General features: G+C 47.1%; 1 protein-coding gene across 4 annotated transcripts; it reads right to left on the bottom strand.

Annotated features, from left to right (window-relative positions):
* Positions 1-952: 952 nt before the first annotated feature.
* Positions 953-12,338, bottom strand: LOC310667085 (V-set and immunoglobulin domain-containing protein 8-like). Of its 4 annotated transcripts, none has more exons than XM_083418790.1 (7): positions 10,987-12,338; positions 8,970-9,145; positions 7,213-7,513; positions 5,724-5,888; positions 4,564-4,686; positions 3,984-4,119; positions 953-2,177 (listed from the first exon to the last, which is right to left on the bottom strand). In XM_083418790.1, the coding sequence occupies exons 1-7, from the start codon at positions 11,144-11,146 to the stop codon at positions 1,754-1,756; spliced, it is 1,485 nt and encodes a 494-aa protein (XP_083274916.1). In that variant the 5' UTR covers positions 11,147-12,338; the 3' UTR covers positions 953-1,753. The 4 variants fall into 4 exon arrangements, with proteins under 4 accessions (XP_083274916.1, XP_083274914.1, XP_083274913.1 ...); XM_083418788.1 differs by having other exon boundaries at positions 7,213-7,543; XM_083418787.1 differs by lacking the exon at positions 10,987-12,338 and having other exon boundaries at positions 7,213-7,543; positions 8,970-9,353.
* Between the last annotated feature and the right edge of the window lie 5,922 nt (positions 12,339-18,260).

Here is an 18,260-nt window from a genome sequence, read left to right on the forward strand (position 1 = left end):
CACACACCTTTGATAGAAGGAGTCTGCCTTGATATGAGGCAGACCATTGGTAGAAGAAGAAGAAGAAGAAGAAGAAGAAGAAGAAGAAGAAGAAGAAGAAGAAGAAGGGGAGGAGGAGTAGTAGTAGTAGTTTGGATTTGATATCCCGCTTTATCACTACCCGAAGGAGTCTCAAAGCAGCTAACATCCTCCTTTCCCTTCCTCCCCCACAACAAACACTCTGTGAGGTGAGTAGGGCTGAGAGTGTGTGACTAGCCCAAGGTCACCCAGCAGCTGCATGTGGAGGAGCGGAGACACGAACCCGGTGCCCCAGATTACGAATCTACTGCTCTTAACCACTACACCACACTGGCTCTCATTGGTTCAGCATAAATGCTGTTTCAGGCCACACCACTCTTTGAGTGGCAAGAAACTTCAAGGCTTCCAGTGCTTACACAGGCCTCAGTTTCCTTGGAATGAAGATTAACGGAGACTGTGGCATCTTTAGGAGATATGGTTTTATTTACACATAAATGTAACCAGAGCGTAGAATGGAGGGGCTCAGAGCATTAACACCCACAAAGGAGCTTGATTCTTCAGCAGCCTCTTGGCCCGGCTTCAGCCTCAGAGTCTGAACTGCTCCCTGTCACAGGCTCTTCCTGCTCACGAAACCCTGTTGCCCCTTTAGCATACCTCCTCCCTATATCCTTCCTCCGGCCTCTCCTCCGTGTCCCACCATGAAGCCCTGGCTCTGAGCGTTCCTCCTCTGGGGTTTTCCTGGCTGTTGCCTTCCACTACCCCAGTTCATCCAGCCAGTCCCTGATACATGGAAACATTAAGCAATTCTATCGATGCATTAATGCATTGGTTTGCTGCTCACTGCTTTTCACCGTTCTCACCTGTCGATTTGAAAAGAAGCTCCTTGGTCATTTATTTTAATCATTTATTTGTTAAATTAAGGGAAGCCCTCGTTTCTTACAAACGTGGGCTGCAGCAAATAATCACATTCAGTCATATTTAAATACATAAAAGCATATAATGTACAATCAGTCCAAATAATCTGGAGCAGAAACAATGTCGAAGGTTGCAACCAGCCTGTCGCAAGTGTATGGTAGAACGAAAAGGTCTTTCGTGGTTTTTTTCAAAAATTCAGAGAGGGTTTAAACTTGATGAACTTCTGTGAGCATTGAACCACTTGGAGGGCTTCTCTGGCCCAGGTCTTTGAGGACAGCAATGGGGAATGGCAGAAGTAGGGCAGAAGTTATAACTTCCTTCCCAAAAGGGCAGGAGGGAGGAACCCTTCTGACCCGAGATCTGCTTTCCTTTTGTAGACAACCTTTCTAGGGCCATACGCCAGTGGGGGCTGAGGCCAGAGGCAAACATGGACCGAGCAACTAGTGTAAATTTCACCTTGGTACAGTAGGCTAGTTTCTACACACAACCACAAACAACCCACCCTCCATCTTGGAAAGAGTTCAAGGAGACATTCCAAATAGGCAAAGACACTCAGAGTGTTAAGCAGAGTCAGAATGGGGAGGATTCAGAGGGCCAGAGAGGCCTCAAGGCCCCTAGGCCTAAAGCTCTCCATCCCAGCATGAAAAGTCCTGACCACTTAGAGGTTTTATTACAATCTAGTGGTTCAGGGATTTTGTGAAATAAATAAAATCATTATGCCATTTGCCTCTGGCGGCTGCGCTTGAAATCCATTCACGGCGCACAAATGCGTCCAGCACACAGTTCAGGAATGTTCTGTTGGACCATCGGGTGCGGCAGTCTATACTAAAAGGCCATCTCTGCTCTTGGCTGGCACCATCACAGCAACGCCTCCATATTGCCCAGGATGGCCTCGCCTGCCCTTCTCGGACGTGATGGAGCAGCTTCCTCCATTATCTAGGCCAGCAGCTGATGGCGAAGACGTCTCCTGGGGCGAGGAAGGCACAGAAGGAGCGTAGTGAACCCTGGCCTTTGTCGTGACGGTGGCCGAGCAGCCGCCATGGTGGGGCTCGCTTTTCACGCCGCTGCAATCCGCAGGCTGCGCCTCTTGGGCCGGGGAGATCATCTCGGTGCCTTCCTGCCCCTTGGGAGGGCCGTACTTGCGGCGCTGCATGAAGCTGATATTGTGAGGCATGAAGTCCAGGACGGATCGTATGCTGCTGTTTCGGCTTCCGCCTCTGGCTCTTGGGGGCGCTGTGTCAACCCTGGAGGGGAAAGAGTTCTCTATTTCACTATTTAATTTCTTTATATATTTATCATTTCTAACAACACCAATAATTGCAGCTCAGGCCAGCTTACAAAGGAAACAAATGATTTTTTAAATAAGATGAAACATAATATAGTTGTGCCTTTGTTTTCAAACAGCTTAGTTCTCGAATGTTTTGGCTCCTGAACGTCGCAAACCCAGAAGTGACTGTTCTGGTTTGTGAACTATTTTTGGAAGCAGCCAATCCTGCAGCCAATCAGAAGCCGCATTTTGGTTTCCGAAAGTTTGGGAAGTTGAATGGACTTCCAGAACGGATGCTGTTTGACTTCCAAGGTATGACTGTACAATAAACTGTGATGCAAGCATTAAAGCATTAGAGTCAGCATGGATGGACTACCCCCAGTGGCGTAGCGTGGGTTGTCAGCACCAGGGCAAGGCAAGTAATTTGCGCCCCCTAACCCGGGGCAAGGCAAGTAATTTGCGCCCCCCCCCCGCTGCACTGTCCCTCTCCGCACCGCACCGCACGCCTGGCACTCCCCCCCCCCCCACAGTGGGCAGCGACCCGGCAGCTCGGATCGGATTCGCACAGCCAGCACTGCAGTGAGAGAGAGTGAGTGAGCCAGGTAGGGGCAGAGAGCTGCGAGTGCGAGCGCCCCCCCCCCAGATGTTGCGCCCGGTGCGGCCGGCCCCCCCCTGCACCCCCCACGCTATGCCACTGACTACAGGAAAGTGCAGTTATAGCACTTTCTAATGGTCGATTTCCCCAGCTAATTTTGGATGCCTCTTCTAATGGGAAGGGCCACCTGCAGTACCTGAGTGCCCTTTTCAGTTGGAAAATCTGCCTTCCAACCCTCCCCATTTCGCAGAGCGGGGGGCGGAATCTAAAAAATGATGAGTGAAAGACTGTTTAAAGCACTTTCCCTACCCTCGTGTGTTTCTCTGGCCCATCATGCTAACAACAGTACAGCCCGGGCAATCGACTGCTTTCCTGCTTGGCAGGGGGTTGGACTCGATGACCCTTGTGGTCTCTTCCAACTCTATGATTCTATGATTCTATGATTCTATGATTCTATGACTAGTCCTGCGCACAGTACACAGTTACCTATTTTTAACTGTGGGGGCTGCATGTGGAAGTCAACTGTCCACGAGTGAGCACAATATTAGGCTTCTGTCTAGCGTTGCGGTTCCCAATCGGTGGTCCGTGGAGCCCAGGGGGTCTGCATAACCCACCCAGGGGGGTCCGTGGCACCATTCACATAACAAAAACTACCATGGAGATATCAAAATTTTCCAAAGGTGGCTTGTTGGCTTGGCTTTTGAAAAACTGGGAGTCAGCAGCACTTAGCTAATACGGAATCACAAGTCTGGAGCAACTGTCCTGCATGCTTAGATGAAGTCACCAGAGCCCCAAAGATCTGAGACTGAACCCCCAAACTCAAGTCCCAGAGCCAAAGGTTGAGATTTGTGGCTAGATTTGGGCACACCCCACTTTCTCCTTCATCTAGGCAAAACAGAAGAATTATCAGAATTTAAGGACACCTTCCAACTAGGCAAAAGCACTCAAAGAGGATGCCAAGCAGGGCTGTTGAAAGAGGATGTGGCTGGGTAAGGGAGCTTGGCCTTGGGAGAGTCTTGAGGGCCAGAAAGAGAGGCCTGGAGGGCCACATTTGGCCCCTGGACCTAAGGTTTCCTCCATGGAATGAAGACCCCCCTTCAATGTTCTGCAGCAGAAAGCGGCTTACGACACAGAACTCCCACCCCCACAAACCCCTTCCTCTCATATATTCCTCTTGCTTCTAGTCACCTGATCTGGTTGGCCTCTTCCTTGTAACGCCTCTTCCTGCAGCAGCAGATCAGCCCCACGATGAGACACACCAGGAGGGTCAGGAAGAGCAGAGAGCCAAGGACTACTCCCACAACGATGCTCACTCGGTTGGACTCTGCAAGGGAGGAGAAGACCATGGAGAACACTGAGCTGAGATGGAATGGCTAGGAGGTGCTAAGCTTGATGGCTTTTGATTGACTGGCAGCTACTAGGTGTCATCTACCCTGATTACATTTCCCAAATTTGTCTGCGATTTCAAAAATTTAAAATAAAGGCAGGGGGATATGGAGAATGAGTCCAGAAGCTAGATGGAGGACAGTTCCTTATGCTAAGATTTAATTCCCCTGGAGTTCTCTGCAAGACCCTGAAACTTCTGAAGATGATTATTTCTGAAGACCAGTTTCTGGAAACTGCAGGGGAGGAGAATTACTGGCCCTGCTTGCGGGCTTTCTGTGCATAAAACTTGTGGGCTTTCTGTGCATAAAACTTGCTTTTCGGACTCTGCCAGACAAGCATGAGATTTGGTATTTGGACAAAATGAAAAATGCTACTCTCTTACCCTTTGAGAAGGAGATCTCCACAACACACCTGGCCGATCCGACTTTGTTGGCCACACTGCACTGGTAAACACCAGCGTGGTCATTGGATAGGTTCTGAATGATCAGGTCACCGGGATTTGGGCCTTGAGAAAATCCAGGAAAAAACCAGTTACTATAAGCTCACATTGACCTCAAGATGAGCCAGGCAAGCTTTGCAAAAGACCAAATACAGTGGTACCTTGGTTTTCAAACAGCTTAGTTCCTGAACGTTTTGGCTCCCGAACGCTGCAAACCCGGAAGTGACTGTTCCGGTTTGTGAACTATTTTTGGAAGCCGAACGTCCGACAGCGCTTCCGCAGCTTCTGATTGGCTGCAGGAGCTTCCTGCAACCAATCAGAAGCCGCAATTTGGTTTTCAAACGTTTTGGAAGTTGAATGGACTTCTGGAATGGATTCCGTTCAACTTGCAACCTACGGCTGTATGACTTTACCTTTTGTTGATTACGGCACATGTGTTTGTGGAGTGGAGTCCACTGTACCAGATGCCTGAAATGTAATCTGAAGTGTGTGTACACATGTATCTATCTAGCTAAATTGGGGGAGGGGAGAAATGTGTAGGAGACATATGGAATAGGATTGGCCAAAAAGTTAAGCCTGTGACCAACTCACCCCTGTAATAGGTAGCTGTTGCATTTGTTCAGGCCCAAATGTGTGACAAGCTCAGCAGTTTTAGTTTGCAGTCTTTATCCCTAATTTGCTTTCATTGCTTCCCTTAACCCGAGGATTTTGTAAATTCATTTTTCACCTTGCAATTTCTCCTCTGCTTCATTTCCTGTACAAGCATCTTTCCTCTACTCCAGAGGTGGGGGACCATTTTCACCTGGAAGGCTGCATTCCTTCCAGAGGTGGGTGAGTGGGAGGAGCCAGAAGCAAAGGTGGGTGGAGCAATGGATGCAAATTCACCTGGGCTAGTTTCTACACACACTCATGCGCCCGTCTCTTTCTTCCATCCACACAAGCGAAAGACAAGAAGCCCAAGAGCCAGGTAGACAGGCCTGGAGGGCCGCAGTCAGTACCCGGAGCTTGAGGTTCCTCATTCACAATGTTGACCTGCCACTCCAGAGCAGCAAGCAAAATGCTGGGCATCCCAGCATCTCTCTCCATTATTTCCTGGTTCTTACCTTTAGTGGTGGTAGCGGAGAGCCAGTTCGAAAAAGGGCGATCTGTGACTTTGGCCCACTGGTACATGAGTGGGGAAGTGCCAGAGTTTGAGGAGCAGCTCAGGGTGACTTTCTGGCCCAAGGCTACCTTGCCTACAACTGAGCATTGTGGGTTGGATGGTCTCGCTGATGGAAGGGAGAGAAAACATCCTCAGTTAGTAAGTCTGAAGAAAAGGAGGTGGGGGGAAGGAATGAAGAGTGTGGGATGGCTCCCGGAGACTCTGGCACTGCCAGTACGTGAGCCATAGGAGCCAAGGCCCACCAACATGTGGGATGTAACACAAGCAGTCAAGTACAATACTTCCTGTTTGCCCAGAGTGGACACCAGGGGGATGCTAATCCAGCCAGGAGGACTTCCTGTCACACCTGGCTTGGAGCATCCTCCCTCTGCGTGTGACCAGGTAGATGGGCGTGACCCTGGGAGACCCTGTAAAAGGGCCAGTCACACAGCCATCTTTCTCTTTTGACTCTCTTGATCTCTTGATGTATTTTGCTGTCTGCTGGCTCTCAGCCAGCAGCATATGAGCTCAATCCCCACAGGGGATGAACTCAAACTCTCTTCTGTAAGTCCAAGCTAAAGGCTGCCTTCAGGGAACCTGCTGTGAACTGAATGTAAGTAAACTTACTATCATTACTTTTAAAGAAGACTGTTGTGTCTTTATTCTTTTTAAGAGGAGTTACCACTTAAGCAAGCCAGATTGGATTGCTTAAGTAAAGAGATTCAAACGAATCTACCAACTAGGTAAAGGTAAAGGGACCCCTGACCATTAGGTCCAGGCGTGACCGACTCTGGGGTTGTGGCGTATTAATTCTGTGAGACCCTCCATCCTTTGCTTATGTAGTAAAAAGGTAAAGGGACCCCTGACCACTAGGTTCAGTCGTGGCTCTGGGGTTGCAGCTCTCATCTCGCTTTATTGGCCGAGGGAGCCGGAGTACAGCTTCCGGGTCATGTGGCCAGCATGACTAAGCCGCTTCTGGCAAACCAGAGCAGCGCACGGAAACACCGTTTACCTTCCCACTGGAGTGGTACCTATTTATCTACTTGCACTTTGAGGTGCTTTCAAACTGCTAGGTTGGCAGGAGCAGGGACCGAGCAACGGGAGCTCACCCCGTCACGGGGATTTGAACCGCCGACCTTCCGATCAGCAAGTCCTAGGCTCTGTGGTTTAACTCACAGTGCCACCGCTTCCTGCTATATACTGGGGAATGTACTCTGCTATTGACTCACTAGCGTGAGTGGGGGAGGATAATATTTAATCAATACATGCTCCCCTACTATCCACAACATTTCCACAAAACATACAAAGAGGAGGGGCATCTATTCTAGCATCCTGCAGCCCCAGCCATATGACTCTACAAAGCAAGGCAAGTCCCTCAAAACCAGAGCAGTCCTGGACCTCCTGCTTTGCCATGGGGCCACAGTCCCTTTTTCTGCATCAGTAGGACTCACCTAGCACCATGACGGTCACCTTGCGGGTGGCCACTGTGGTTTTCTTCACCTTGCATTCGTAAGTTGCCGAGTCGGAAATCTGAACATTCTGCAGGTTGATGGAGGCATCGTACTGGCTGGGGTCTTGGATTGCAAAGGTGACCCGCTGCTGCAGGCCAGAGCAGCAGTCGCCCCCCATCACCATGTTCTGCTGCAGGCCAGAGTTGCCAAAATGTCGTGAGTCGTGGGCTGCGGAACCCCCTCTCGACTGCAGGAAATGGTAGCCGGGGTGGATTACCTGGTGATTGTTGTAGCTCAGGATCTGGTGGGCAGGAACCAGAAAACAACACCGCTGAATCAACAGAATAAGATTTCCAAATTGCTTATGTGGTTGCAGATCTTGCACCAGATCATTCGCAGGCAAAACAACACCCTCCTCCTCCTTCACAAAACCCTATTTGCTTCCCCCCTGGCATTCCACAGATTATTTTGCCTGAGGAGGTGGGAAAGTGATGGCTCCTCTCGTGTCAGGCTGTAACAGTTTTGCCAATTGTATAGACTTAAACTCAGTGGGGTTACAGATGGGCAAACCTATCAATTTCATTTTCTCTCCATTTCTCATTTTGATCTGTTGTTTACTTCATAAAATTTATACACCTCTTGATTGTAAAAACAGTTTACAAAGAGAAAAAAACAATAAAATGATCAGTAATTCCAATCTTAAATTCAGTTCTCCACGTTTCTGCATTGATTTGCATTTTTTTAAAAAAAGCCTTCATGGAAATTTGTTAGCTCTTTCATGAAGATTTCTCAATATTTACACAGGGTGGTTTTCTTTACAATTTCTATTAATATAATGCATTTTTTGGCATGTTATTCCCGTCATTGTATACATTTTCAAGCACGCTTCACCTGAGTATACGTGCAGGTTTGTACACGTGTGTCTGGGCTGGAGATCAGCACTGCAAAATTCAGGGAAGTGTGAATTTCAAAGGAAGGCTGTGCTTCGGTTCATGTATGCCTCCAGAAAGTGTCATCTTTAAACGTGAACTGAATCAAATTTCTCTCCCTTCCCTGGTGCTGTGGTTAGGTAATTTTAGATTCTTATGGGGACTGCCCCTCTAATGAAGTAATAAACATTGCCATCTATTCAAATAATGTCATAAGATAACTTATTTAGGTAGCTTTTGGTTTCGCTTCAAAATATGGCAAGCTGCCAGCCCTGCTGTTCTTTTTGGTGTGCTGAGTGGAGCCCAGGACATCTTTCCCACAGTCCTATCCTGATGGCACCTGTACTATTTTAAATACACTGGCGCAGGAAGCTCAGGTCTGGGAGCCTAACATGACCTTCAAGGCCTATGTTTGGCCCTCATAATTCTCCCCAGACACACACATACCCATTCCCTGGTACTCCGCCCCACCCTCTTCAAGTGTTTTTTACTGGCTTGAATGTGTCCTTGACCTCCAATCAAACTAGTCTATTGTGCAAAAGAAAAATGTGCATTTGTTGTCCCATCCACCTTGGACTCTGGCCTCATGGCCCTCAGAAGTTTACCCAGGATGCAAAGCGGCCCCTCGGACTGAAAAATGTTCCCCAGCCCCCTGTTCTAGTGGTCTCTCGAGCTTCCTGTTTGATAGGGAACAAAGAGGTCGGGGTCCACTACGGTTGTGACAGGTTCCTGTCCTGAACAGGCTGTAGTTGAGTTCAGTTTACTTCCGGAGCACACAAGAGGCCAGATATTTTGAAACCAACAGCTGAGCTCGACCCACGTACTCACCACATTGTCCAGGTTTGTGGGGTCAGAGTTCATCTGTGTCCATTCAATGTCCAGGTCGTTTGAGTCATGATCTTGTGGTTCCAACTCGTAGGGGCAGCCGAGCTTGGCCGACTCGCCTTCTGCTAGGTAGACCACCTCCCGGCCCTTGGCATTGATCTTCACGGCAGGTAAAAGAGCTGGTGGGCAAAAGAAAAGAGGTATATACAGCAGCCTGAGTGTCTGGAACTGCCTGCAACTGGTAGCTAAGCTCATCCCACAAAGGAAGCCTTTATATATGGCACCCAAGTGTGGAGAAGGATTCAGGCAAAGCCTTTGGCTCAGCTCTTTAATCCCTGTAGCCCAATGGAGAAGTTCTGACATACAGGTGACCCATTGGTAGCCCACACATTCCATGGAAAAGTCATAAATATGCACACACTTAGAATCATGGAATTGTAGAATTGGAAGGGATCTAGTCTAACCCCCTGCAATGCACGAATGATTACGAATAGTCATAATTACTGCTACTAAATATGTTTGTATTTGGCCCTTTCTCCTGAATGAGCCCAAAGTGGCAAATACATAAATAATAAACATATATATATATATATATATATATATATATATATATATATGAAGAATTCTAAAAGCAATTAAAAGAACTCTTTCTGCCAGTGATCTCAGGGTTGCCAGGAACAGTGTCTTTCAGCCATCCAATGCCTAAGTGAACAGGAATGCTCTTAAAGTCTACCAAAAAGTGAGAGAGACAGACATGCCTGACCAGGAAGGACATTCCATAAATAGGGAGCTGCCACTGAAAAGGCCCTGTCATGGGTGAATGGAACTGGGCACCACCAACAAGGCATCACCTGCTAATTGTAAGGTTCAGGGTCACTGATGGTGCTAACAACAACAACAACAACAACATACTGTAAAAACCACCAAGCACTGATAGAGGATTTAAGGACTGTATATAATCCAGACAAATTCAAAGCACATACAGTGAGATTTTGAAGGTGACAGCTGAAGCTCTACATTTTATATTAGAACCATAGAATTGTAGAGTTGGAAAGAGTCATCTAGTCCAACCGCCTGCAATGCAGGAATCTTTTATGCAACATGGGGCTTGAGATCAAGAGTCTCCTGCTCTATATTTTTCGTTTGCTTGTTTTAAAATAATCCTTTGCACAACAAAAACCTGTAGATATAAGGGAGAAGGATCCCGGTCTAACTTTCTCCCTGACATGCTACAATCCTAAATTCTGGGGTTCCCATCCCCATGAGCAAGCTTCAAAACTCTTGACACTCCACTTGCCTCCCGCAGTCTTACTTCGGTTTTACTGCATTTTCACTTCTGTCCATGTCCCCCCGGAAGACAACTGAAACTGGGAATGGGGGTGGGGGGGGGCTGTATGGAAGGAACAAGTTTTCACAAAACGATCCTCTCCTTATTTTCTTTTTAGCTCAATACTAATCCCATTGCACTCATTGCTTCTTATATTTCACTATGCGCGCCTATCACTCACACACATGTTTGCAACAGTAAGGACTAGAAACTTAGTGTGTGTTTTTTAAAGCTATGTTTTGTGGCAGAACTGGGACAGTTTACACCATTACTCCAGCCAGCCTCAGAAAATAAAACTATGAGGACTGTCACTTTCTTGCAGGAGAGATTCAATCCCATAGCAGCAAATTCAGGCTGTTCAATGAAAGTTGCTTTGGTGCCCTCAGGCAACAAAAAAACAGCTTCCCCAGCAAAAAAGCAGACTTTTTACAATATGGAAAGCAAGGGAGAGATGCACTGGAAAGTGCTGGATAACAATTGCTTGGAGGCAAGTCTAACCTCTCTGCAAACAAATCAGAAGGAATGCTCAACAAATGCTCAAATGTCGTCTGATCTCGCATATAAACGGGTTGCCTGGAAGCAAGCTGTGTGTGCTTGAATGCTAGCATCCATGCTGTCAAACCACACGTAGCACTCTTTAGAAGAAGAAGAAGTCTCCATCATTATCCTCTGGCACTACCCAAAGGCTCTTACCTGGCGTTAGACACAAAAGGAAGATCCGCAGGCCCCACGTCCCAGCCATGATTCTGCAATGTATTCCGGAGCAGCAAATGTTTCTCGAGAGCTGGGCAGGTCTCAGGCAAGGTGAGCTTTGAGTAGAAATCCTGGGGAGCGGAGGGTTTTTGATCTCCATGGCCTGGCCCCTCCCCTCCAGGAGCAAATGCCTTTGGGGTGAATTGAAGGCACAACGTGCAACTCCCAAAAGATGAGTGCTGCCTCTCCCCACCCCGTTTCCCTTCCAGAGATGCTCTTACTCAGTCGTTAAATGACAACTGTGCATCCTTTCGCCTGAAGTGCCAGCAGAGCCTTATTCATACCAGTGAAATCATGTCTTGTGGGCTAATTGGTTTGGCATTTGGAAGGACAGCAATGGAGGGTGACATCCAGATAAGGGATTTTGGGGGGAGACCTCCAGAAGACCCATTTTTTGAGCAGGCATCCAGATTTCCTTGCACAAATGGCTATACAATGGCTGGACTTCATGGCACATTTGTTCCAATTTATTATATTTTGTTTCATTTGCACCCTGCTCTCCCAGAAGAGCCCAAGGAGAAAAACATCAGAATCTTAAAACAACAGTGTTTTAAATGAAATAAAAAAGTATTTAAAACAGCATTTTCAAAACATTTGGAACATCTAGAAACATAAAAGCAATCACACGCCTTCACAGTTATTAATTTCAAAGTTGCCAGGGCCAGTAAAAAGTGAAGGGCCCCTGGACAGTTAAGTCCAGTCAAAGGTGACTATGGGGTTGCAGCGCTCATCTCATTTTCAGGCTGAGGGAGCCAGCATTTGTCCTCAGACAACTTTCTGGGTCATGTGGCTAGCATGACTAAACCGCTTCTGGCGCAGCAGAACACCGTGATGGAAAGCAGGGCGCATGGAAACGCCATTTACCTTCCCACCACAGCGGTGCCTATTTATCTACTTGCACTGGTGTGCTCTCGAACTGCTAGGTTGGGAGGAGCTGGGACAGAGCAATGGGAGCTCATCCTGTCACCATCAAATGCCTGGGTAAACAAGGAATGCACTTATGTTTCTGCTGAAAGTCAATAATGAGGGAGACAGGCACAGCCCATCAGGGAGCACTTTTCACAAAAGGGGAGCCACCACCAAGAAGGTCTCCGCCTGTGTCAATGCCAAGTGGACTACAGCCAGAAGCAGCAGCACCAAAGGGGGTCTTCTTTGCTGATTGTAGGGCCCATGAGGGTTGATTAGGGGTGAGTCACTAATTTGTCTGCAGAGTGGCTCTACAGCCATAACTATTCATCCTGATTTGCTTCTGGGGTGTTTATACGACTTATCATTCATTCACCCCATGCTTTCCAGTGTGTTTCCCTGTCAAGCAAGTCATGTGTCATCTAGTTCGACTGTGATGTTGGGGATGGGGAAGCCCAGACCTGGGGGCGAATGTGGCCCTCCAGTCCTCGCCATCAGGCCCTGGAAACTCGCCCCAAGCCTGCTCTTGTACTCTCCTGGAGTGTTTGTGCCTGGCTGGATGTGCCCTTCAATGCTTCTTGCTTGCCTGCATGGAACACAGAGCAGAAAGTGTGTAGAGGTGTCTGGTTGGCTGCCGTGAGAGGCGGATGTTTGGCTAGGTGGGTCACTGGCTCTGAATAGCAGTTGCTGTAAATAGCGGGGAGCGCTGTGGCAGTCTGATTCTATTTGCAGGTTTCCCAAAGGCATCTGGTTGCATGAAGATAAATTAATAGAGAGCAAGGCTGCCCACTGCTGCAAGCCACATTGACAATGTTTTCTCTCCTATCGGCAGCAATAAGCCTCTGAATATTGTAATAGTAGTAGTAGCTTGCTTGCTTTATTTATTTATTTATTTATTTATTTATTTATTTATTTCCCGCCCATCTGGCTGGGTTTCCCCAGCCACTCTGGGCAGCTCACAACAGAATATTAAAAACACAGCAAAACATCAAAGATTAAAAGCTTCCCTAAACAGGGCTGCCTTCAGATGTCTTCTAAAAGTCAGGTAGATGTTTATTTCCTTGACATCTGGTGGGAGGGTGTTCCACTGGGCGGGCGCCACTACCGAGAAGGCCCTCTGCCTGGTTCCCTGTAACCTCACTTCTCGTAGTGAGGGAACCTCCAGAAGGGTATCGGAGCTGGACCTCAGTGTCCGGGATGAGCGATGCGGGTGGAGATGCTACTTCAGGTATACTTTCTGGGAGTCACAAGTAGGGAGAGCTCCTTTTGCACCCAGGCCCTGTTTGTGGGCTTTCAGAGGTCATTGTGGTTCAGTGGCATAGCGTGGGGGGGTGCAGGGGGGGCCGGCCGCACCGGGCGCAACATCGGGGGAGGGGCACGCTCGCACTCGCAGCTCTCTGCCCCTACCTGACTCACGGGTTAGGGGGCGCAAATTACTTGCCTTGCCCCGGGTGCTGACAACCCACGCTACGCCACTGTTGTGGTTGTCCACTGTTTGAACAGGATGGACTAGATGGGCCTCTGGCCTCCCCTAGTTGGGCTCTCCTGATGTCCTTACCTTTTGCCTGCCAGAGAGGATGTGACTCTCTGGTCTCAAGAAAAAGGCAGGAAGTGAATACAAGAGTCAGCAGTATACCTGGCTGTTACTCATCCGCATAAGGCAACTCCCTCAGAGTGTGATTTGGGTTGGGACGTGAGGGAAAAGGGTGGAATGTTCCACGTGCTGCTCCAAATCTAGCCATTTCCTTTCTTTGCATGTGGATGATAGTTCCTGGGTACAAGGCTACAGACATAAATCAGGTTCGTTTTGTCATTGAAGTTCCTTTGTCACTGTTTTGTCACTGAAAATGAAAGCTCCTGGGGAACTCTGAGAACAGGATGGTTAAATTTGTCAGTAAGCAACGACAACTAAAAACAAAGCAAACTTTGATCAAGGAATGCTAACTCTCTGTAGCAGCACTGATATATATTTTTTTCTCTTTACGAACTTACTGAATTTTTTAAAAATACAATTACCAAAGTGTCCTCTTCTTAGACAAATACATATACAGATGTTGAGTCTTGCATGCCGTCAACCGCACAGCATCAAAACTAAATTGGAAAATCTTTTACATTACGAATTCAGCTCACATCCATGGGGTGTATATCAATCTGAAGTGTTAAGATATTTTCTCCATGGTGGTTGCTGCAACTGAGATGGAAGGGAATTATTGTACTATTGTTAATAAATGATACAAATCGAGACCATATGGAGTCAAACTCACTTTTCTTTGTTATCCCTTTGGTTTTGTTGAATGCAAGGGGTGAGAGACTCTGTGTTGGACACCCAGGGGTGTAGGGTTGCCACCGGTCCTGTATTAATACATTATTGTCCCGTATTTCAATGCAAAATGCTACGTCCTGTGTTGATACAGTTTTGTCCTGTATTTCAAGTCCTCTCTCTCTCCCTCTCTCCCAAGTTAGGGCCATCTTATTAGGCTGCAATAGATTGCAACGGATTGCTTTGAAGTCACTTCAGCACCAGATGAAAAACAAAACAAAATTGTCCTCCAAACCACCCGCTCTGCCCTGTCCTGTATTTTGCCAGAACAAAGGTGGCAACCCTACAAGGGGGGCTTTTTTCTATCTGCCATGCCCCTTACTGCCTTGGGAGCCTCCAAAAGTGAGATGCTTGCCAGAACAGCAGTCCCTTAATTGGATATTTTGACTTGGATCTATTAGCAAGCTGTGTGTTTAGTGAAATGTTCATATACATCAAATGGATTGCTAATTGTTGGCTTTTTTTGTATTATTCTGCAACAATAATACATGGCTAATTATGTATTGGTATTGTATTATTGTATTTAGGACTTGATTTTTTGTGAACTTTTTGAGCATATTTACCTGTGAAAAATGCAGTTTGTAAATAAAATGACAATGAAAACATCTTTTGCCCATCTACCTGTCAGGCTTCAAGGAATGCTATCCCTTCCCCGGTGTCAGCAAGAAGCAGAGAAAACAATGAAGATTCTTACTAATGAGTTTATTCCATCACTACAGCAAGAGACAAATGAATGCAGTCTGTATTGAGTGTTGCACACTCTCAATACAGTGGTACCTCGGTTTAAGAGCAGTCCTGTTTACAAACGATTCATTTTACAATCTCCGCAAAATCAGAAGTTGTGTCCCCGTTTGCGAGCTTTACCTCAGTCTAAGAACGGAACCCGAACGGTGGAAGGTTACCGGCGGTGGGAGGCCTCATTAGGGAAAGCGCACCTCGGTTTAGGAACGGTTTCGGTTTAATAGCGGACTTCCGGAACAGATTAAGTTCGTAAATTGAGGTACCACTGTAATGGCATTGCTCCAACTGAGCTCCACCTCCCTCCCTTCCTAGCCACAGCACTTCCCCTTACGGCGGCTGCCAGGAGCTAATTGTCTCTGAGTCCTTTGCTCTCCCACTTTCAATGCACGCTGGGTTCTGGAAGAAGGGGGGTCAGAAATGCTCTCCAGTGATGTGTCAGCTGGCTGCTCTGTCTGTCTCCCCCTTCTCTTCTCCCAACACCTCCCAACCATAGCTGTCAACTTTCAGATTTGGAAATAAGGGATCAGCAGCCTCACCTGTCCCGGGGACAGTCTACGGGATATCTAACAATCCGGAATAGCAGCGGGAAGCAGCGGGAAACAGCGCTGGAATAAGGGAATTTCCCTCAAAAAAAGGAAAGGCTGACAGCTATGCTCCCAACTCTTCTGTTCACCTGTCTCTGAGCTGTGACCTTCCTCAAACCACTGCTGCAATTCAATATTGCCTTCCTCTTCTCGGGAAGCTTCAGGAGAAGGGAGGGGGGGTGACACCCGGGGCAGCCTGCATCCGTCACACACCCCTTCCTCCACCCCTGATCTCCACCATTCCTCCTCCTCAATCTCACCCCCTTCAGTTTGCTACCCAGCTCTCTCTAGCTGAAGACCATTCTGAAATTTATTATATGATCCCCTGAAGCCATGTTGCTGTCCTGGCCTCCCTATCTGGCCTTCTGGCCTCTTCCCCAGGAGACACCTCTCTCACTTGTCCTGCTTTGCACCTTCCTTAAGGGTTTGCCGCTGCTTGCAATGTGGCCTTGAACTCTGATAATGCCCCTTGCCTGTTTGCAAGGAGTTTGTGTTGGGCGTGAGTGTGTAAAAACAAGCCTTGTGTACAAAGGCAAATTTTTACATTGTTTAGTCCACTTTTGCCTCTGCACTGCCATGTGACCCCCAGCCCCCCAGTCCCGAAAGCTGTCCAGAAGGGAATGTTGCCCTTGAGCTGAAGGAAGTCCCCCGCTGCTGCCCTTGCCGTCTCTCCTGGATTTATGGCTGGGGTGACATCGGCAGTTAAGCCATATTCACAGGAAGGATGACTGTAAAGTATACATTTCCAGAGGTGTGACTACTATGATGTGCAACTCTGCACGAGGCAGCATCTTCTACATCATAGGGTGAAAGACAGAATTGGAGAGTCTGGAAGTGTCCTGCGGTGGAAAGGTTTAAATCAGGAAATTGCGTGAGTGTGGAAGGCTTGGCATTCAAATAGTAGCTGCTTTCTGACTTTTCTTTATACATGACTGAGTCACAAAGCAGGCCTTGAAAAGCCTGCTACTTATTGCTGTTGTTAACAAGCTCTGTTATTAAAAATGTTACCCAGTGTCATTTTTTTGGGCAACAATGAAGATCAGCTTAAATGAAAACGATTTCTTTCTGCTAAGGAATATTGCTGTGGCTGTAGAAACCAATACAGGAGCTGGAGCAGATGATGGCAAAGGAATAATTAGGCATGTTTTCAAGACAGAACATGAAGACATCCAGGTACTAGCTTTCTCCAAAAGCTTACTAAGGGCAGCGTATCAAGTAGAGTAGGGCTACTGTATTTTTTCCTTTTCTTGAGTGGGTGGATCCTGACGAAATGTAAGGTTATAAACAGCAAACAAAATCGGAAAGTAACTTGAAAGAAGAGTGCATTAAAACTGTAGATAATCAGGTAAAATCTTTCACTTTTCATTTAGATCATGGCAAAATATACTTATATTCCTTAGAAGCATGAATTTCAGTGAGCAGTTACCCAGGTTTAAACAAGTGCTTGAGGAATAAGGAAAACAAATTTTTAGCAAACTGAAATTTAAGCAAGCAGCCACTAGGGGGAGGTCTTATTTGAAGGTGGTGCCCTGATTGAGAAATGTGCATCCCAGAGAGGCCACCTTGCAATATTTCCTGCTAGGTCTTTTCCTTCTAGTTAATTTTTTTTAGTGCATTTTAGATCAGAGCCCTTGTTCTCCTTCACTAGCCTCTAAGGTGCTTTTATACAATTCTGTTTTCTGCTGGGGTTCTGAATTTTTTTCTAAAGCCAGCACTCTGATCCTATGCTTTATTGAATTGTACGTGTGTTTTATGGTTTTTTGCAAGCTTCCCAGAGCTCAGTGGGCAGTACTGAAATTTAAGTAGTACTGAATATGACTGGAACAAGGAATCTCCTAAACCAGCCTTCCCCAATGTGGTGCTCTCCAAATGTTGGGCCTTTTGGGTGGTTGAATGCAAGGCTGGGGGAGGCAGCCCTAAAACCTTTCACCCTCTTTTCCTACTGGTGCTTTTCAATGCCACCTTTTTTTCCACATTTCCAACTCCCCCAGCCCTCTTTAATATTCCTCCTCCTCCTAAATCCAAATACAGTGGTACCTCCAGCTGTGAACGAGATCCGTTCCGGAGGTCCAGCCGCATCCCAAGGAATTTGCAACCAGAGGTGCCAGATCTGCACATGCACACGGAATGTAGAGCGCTTCTGCACATGCGGCAAAACCCGGAAAAATACTTCCGGTTTGCCATGTTCGCATCCTGAAAGATATGCAACCAGAGGTGTGCGTATCTAGAGGTACCACTGTACAGATTATTACAGTCTAACAGCACATGACAAAATAGAACCAAAACACCATAAAACAAACTATTTTCAAAGCCCAATGTGTGTGGGGGGGGGGGGTTAAAGGCTTTGCTCCATTGTCAGACAGCTCATCCCCTACCTGAAATCCCCATACTAGTAATCAGGGCCAGATTTAGGTTTGATGAGGTCCTAAGCTACTGAAGGTAATGGGCCCTTTATATGTCCAGCTGTCCTTTGTCAACAACAAATCATCACTGTTTTTGTTGTTGAATATATGCTATATGGTAATTTATGGACCTAATAGGTATCTGAAGCCATTTGCACATTAAAAAATATGTATTTTATCAAAGTAATTGTTGAACTGAAATACAATTAAGAAGTAGTATATGGGAGGGGGCAAGAGAGTGGGACCCTAAGCTATAGCTTG

This window comes from Podarcis tiliguerta (assembly GCF_965153285.1).
Source record: "Podarcis tiliguerta genome assembly, chromosome: 16".
NCBI classification, from domain to species: Eukaryota; Metazoa; Chordata; class Lepidosauria; order Squamata; family Lacertidae; genus Podarcis; species Podarcis tiliguerta.